A 4206-nucleotide genomic window follows, 5' to 3' on the forward strand; every position below is an offset into this window, starting at 1 on the left:
AAGAAATAATTATACGAAAGCATTCTCAACTGATTTTCAAAATAGAAATGGCTTAATTTAAGAGTAAGTAGAAGTACCCTTCTCGAGCTTTCTTTGTAGGATAAAGCTTTTCATTTTGCAGAAAACTTTATATCCTGTTACTAACCCGCTTTTAGGGACCAAATCTTTTCTGAAACAAATTTTTTGGCTAACTATTCATATCAATTTAACAGGCAATGTAACAATAGCTTTATTACTTTCTTTTTTTAAAGGAATCTTATAAAATTTTGCATTTCATCACAGTTGGTTAAATAATCTGTATAATCAAATCTGGCCACTTTGTACTCCGGTTTAGGAGGAAAAAATACATGAGTGCTTCTCCAAGGGCTGCTGCACTGTGCATCTTCAGGGGTATTTGTAATATCATACATACGCTTTGCTCTTGTGGCTAAGGCACAACTCACAAAAAATCACAATATGAAGAGTACCTTCTGGAATTGTTCAACTCAACAGCCTTAGTTTTATCTCGAGGAAGCCAATGACCAATATACAACTCTAAAAATGGTAAACAAGTTTTTGGACTTACCAGCAGTTTAAGCAGCCAAAACCGGGATTTATAATAGAAAGTTTTGGTGGGGTTGATAAGAAAGAAAACCATAAATCCATAAAGGGCAAGTGGATACACATATGTGGGTATGACACTAATTGGAGCAAAAAAGCATGCCAGAAGGCTCAGGCACCACAATATCCCGAGGAATCCAGCAATCTGGTGAAGGATGGGAAAGACAAAAAGAGACGAATTGTTATTTTTAATTTTAAAACCATTGTTTTACCATTATTTTTATTTTTACCATTATTATAATATCTATAATAAAACAAAGGTAAGAAAAATGATTAGTTATTAAGCAATAATCCAGTTTGAGCAGAAGATGGATTTAAGTACCCACTAAACAAGCTATATAGGTTATGTAAATTCTGTGGGATATTACTTTGATGATGCTTTGATTACCTCAAAGAGATGCTGATGAGACAAATTGCTTCTCGGATTAAGTTCAAAGATGAGCACATGATTTACTCCAGCCTGTCTCCAACCATACGTATTGATGCCCAATAGAAAAAGGAATTCAATCAGAAGAAAGCCACCCCGATAGATTCTTATCAAGGGCCATATAATTCTAGTTTCTTCAAATTTAAATACAGCTGAAAGAATATTAATATACTGGTTAGTAATAACATCTATAATGTCTTCATCATTTTTTCATTCTCAATGATACAGCACTGGCACAGACACTTTTAATAAATGAACCTAAACATAGATTATTTTAAGAACCTGACAAATTTGCTGCCAAGTTCTTTCCCTTCTTTTTACTCTTCACAAGGCCACTTAAAGAATTTTCTAAAACTTGACTTTTAGTTACCATGCTGGTCAATGTTCCATGAGTTTCTTGGCTTATAGAGAGTAATGGTGAAATGGTTTTGAACCTTAAGATCAATTTTGTCAGCTGGGGATTTCTGGCATGATATAACCTCTTTGGCTTAGTTTGCTCCATCATTATATGGAATATAGTAATACCTACCTCAAAGAGTTATTATGAAAACTTATATGTCATACAAATGAATATCTACAGAATGCTTAGTGCTAAGCATTATTCTCAGTATTTTCAAATACAATACCTTAATAACTCAGTGGCTCTTAAAGTTAAAAACTATTTTCTCCAGTTGATTGATGAAGAAACTAGAATACAGAAAGGTTAAGTCCTTTGTATGAACCCAGACCATTTTGCTCCAAAGCTCACACTCTTCAACACCACGTTCTATTGCCTATATAAACAGGCCTATACAAATGTTCAGTTATCATCATTATTGTACAGCTCTCCAATAATCATGTTTAAGCACCTTAACCTCATAATTCAAGTTCTTTTCAATCTTACCACTAACTTACTTTCCCCAAATTTTTCTCACAGCATCCCTAAATATTAACTCTCAGCTCCTGATGAATTTTGTTATCTTTGTAACAAATCTGCTTTTCACATTTGCTTATACTATTTTCTGCACCTGTGGTCTTGTTCTTTCTCTCTAACTATTCAAATTTTAGTTACTATTTAAGAACCAGATCCTTACCTGCTCTTAAATTCACTGAATCAATGTGTTTTATTTTGAGATTATTGTGTGTCAAACATTTCCATTAGGCCTAGTGATTTTCCAAATAACTATAACATTTATTGATAGTAGTACTATTCATTTGAAATCTAATTATGTACTAATATATACTTAACTTAAACAGCCATTATTTATCTTTGTGTTCTCTACGGTACATAAAGCATTTAACAATTAAAAAATAGGCTGAGCATAGTGGCTCACACCTGTAATCCCAGTACTTTGGGAAGCCAATGTGGAAGGACCACTTGAGGCCCAGAGTTTGAGAAAAGCCTGGGCAACACAGCAAGACCCTATCTCTATTAAAAAATTAATAAAAATAGCTAGGCATGGTGGTGTGCACCTATTGTCCCAGTTACTTGGGACCTGAGTCCAGGAGTGTGAGGTTGCATTGAGCTATGTTAATAACCACTGCACCTTATCTCGCTGGGCAACAGAGCAAGACCCTGTCTCAAAAAAACAAAAAACACATTGACAACAAAATAAAACTCCCCCAAACAGGGTACAAAAAGCCTTTGGTTTGGAATCAAGTACTACAGACCAGATTTTAAATCATGGCTAGGGAAAATTATTTAAATTTTATAAGTCTCAGATTCCTTGTCAATGGGAATAATATCTATTCTTCTAAGTTTTATTAAGAAGATTAAATGTGGATAACATGTATCAAATGCCTAGAACAATATCTGGCTCATTATGAGTATTCAGTATGTACTGGTTTTTCCTTTTACTTAAAGAAACTTCATTTATTCATTCATTTGACAAATACTTATTAGAGGACTGTTATATCTAACACCATTCTAAAAGCTAGGATTCAATGATGAATAACAGACAAAATGTGTGTACTTAAGAAGTTTCTATTCTCATACAATGTCAGATAAAGGGTTTGAAAAAAAAATAAGGTAGGGCATGGAAATAATGAATGATGTTAGATAGTACTGAAATAGGGTAGTCAGGGAAGAATTTCAGGAAATGACATTTGCAAAGACTTCAAATAGAGAACCAACCATTGCAATATTTGGAGGAGCAGGGCTCCAGGCAGAGGGAAAGTACAAAGGACCTCAAGATAGATTGTTCCAGGAAGAAGACCAACATCATTATGATTGGAATGAACAATGAACTGGATAAAAACATGGCCAGTAGTACATCAGATAGGACTTTGTAATACTTTGTCAAGATTTAAGCTTTTACTCTGCTGTACAAACCTGTGGAAAGTTTTGCACATAAGTGACATGACCTGATCAATAAAGGGCTACATCAGCTGTTATGTGAAGAACAGATGCAAAGGAACAAGTATAGAGCAAGATTAATAAGGGGGTTATAAATGGAAAACTGTATATAGTTTTGCATCTTGGTTCCTAAGCAAAGACCACAAGTATATTATCACAGTCAGGAAACAAAAGTAGAGTAGAACTTCCATAGTTGACTAGCTCCCTACATCAACCATCTCCTTAAGCTGACCTCATTTTCAGACCAGACACACACCACATTTACTTATCAGTTCAGTAGGCCTTGTCCTTATGTTGACCACCTTTGTATGTTGACCAGTTTGTTACTATCCCTTGAATAGTCAACTTATAGAAGTTCTACTATAGTAAGTAAAAAATCCCAAAGAATCCACAATAAAATTACTGTAGTTAGTGAATGCATCACAGTTACAGAGCACAAGATCAACACACAAAATACAGCAGTGTTTGTATATGCCAGCAATGCACAATCTGGACAACATTCCATGCAATGTTCCTTGCATGGGACAGGCATATAGATGAATAAAATAGGATTGAATCCAGAGATAAACCTATATATCTACGGCTAAATGATTTTCAACAAGAGTACTAAGACTATTCAGAGGAAGAGAATTATTCTATTCTCACTAGTGTTGATGGCTGGACACGGTTGTTCACACCTATAATCCTACCACTCTGGGAGGCTGAGGTGGGCAGATTGCTTGAGCTCAGGATTTTGAGACCCACCTGAGCAAGAGTGAGACTATCTAATAAAAAAATAGAAAAACAGGCAAGAGGATCATTTGAGCCCCAGAGTTTGAGGTCGCTGTGAGCTACGATGATGCCA

The 4206-nt window shown here is 35.0% G+C and overlaps 1 protein-coding gene across 1 annotated transcript in view; it reads right to left on the minus strand.

Moving 5' to 3' along the window:
* The window catches only part of XPR1 (xenotropic and polytropic retrovirus receptor 1), a 219434-nt gene that overhangs the window by 47923 nt on the left and 167305 nt on the right, over positions 1 to 4206 (minus strand). The window contains exons 8-9 of the mRNA XM_003785653.3: positions 989 to 1179; positions 566 to 745 (exon numbers count right to left, since the gene is read on the minus strand). Coding sequence (XP_003785701.1) covers positions 566 to 745; positions 989 to 1179 — 371 coding nt within the window. The remainder of the gene's footprint in view (positions 1 to 565; positions 746 to 988; positions 1180 to 4206) is intronic.

Source organism: Otolemur garnettii, unplaced genomic scaffold (assembly GCF_000181295.1).
Source record: "Otolemur garnettii isolate 467f Iridium unplaced genomic scaffold, OtoGar3 scaffold00016, whole genome shotgun sequence".
Lineage (NCBI taxonomy): Eukaryota > Metazoa > Chordata > Mammalia > Primates > Galagidae > Otolemur > Otolemur garnettii.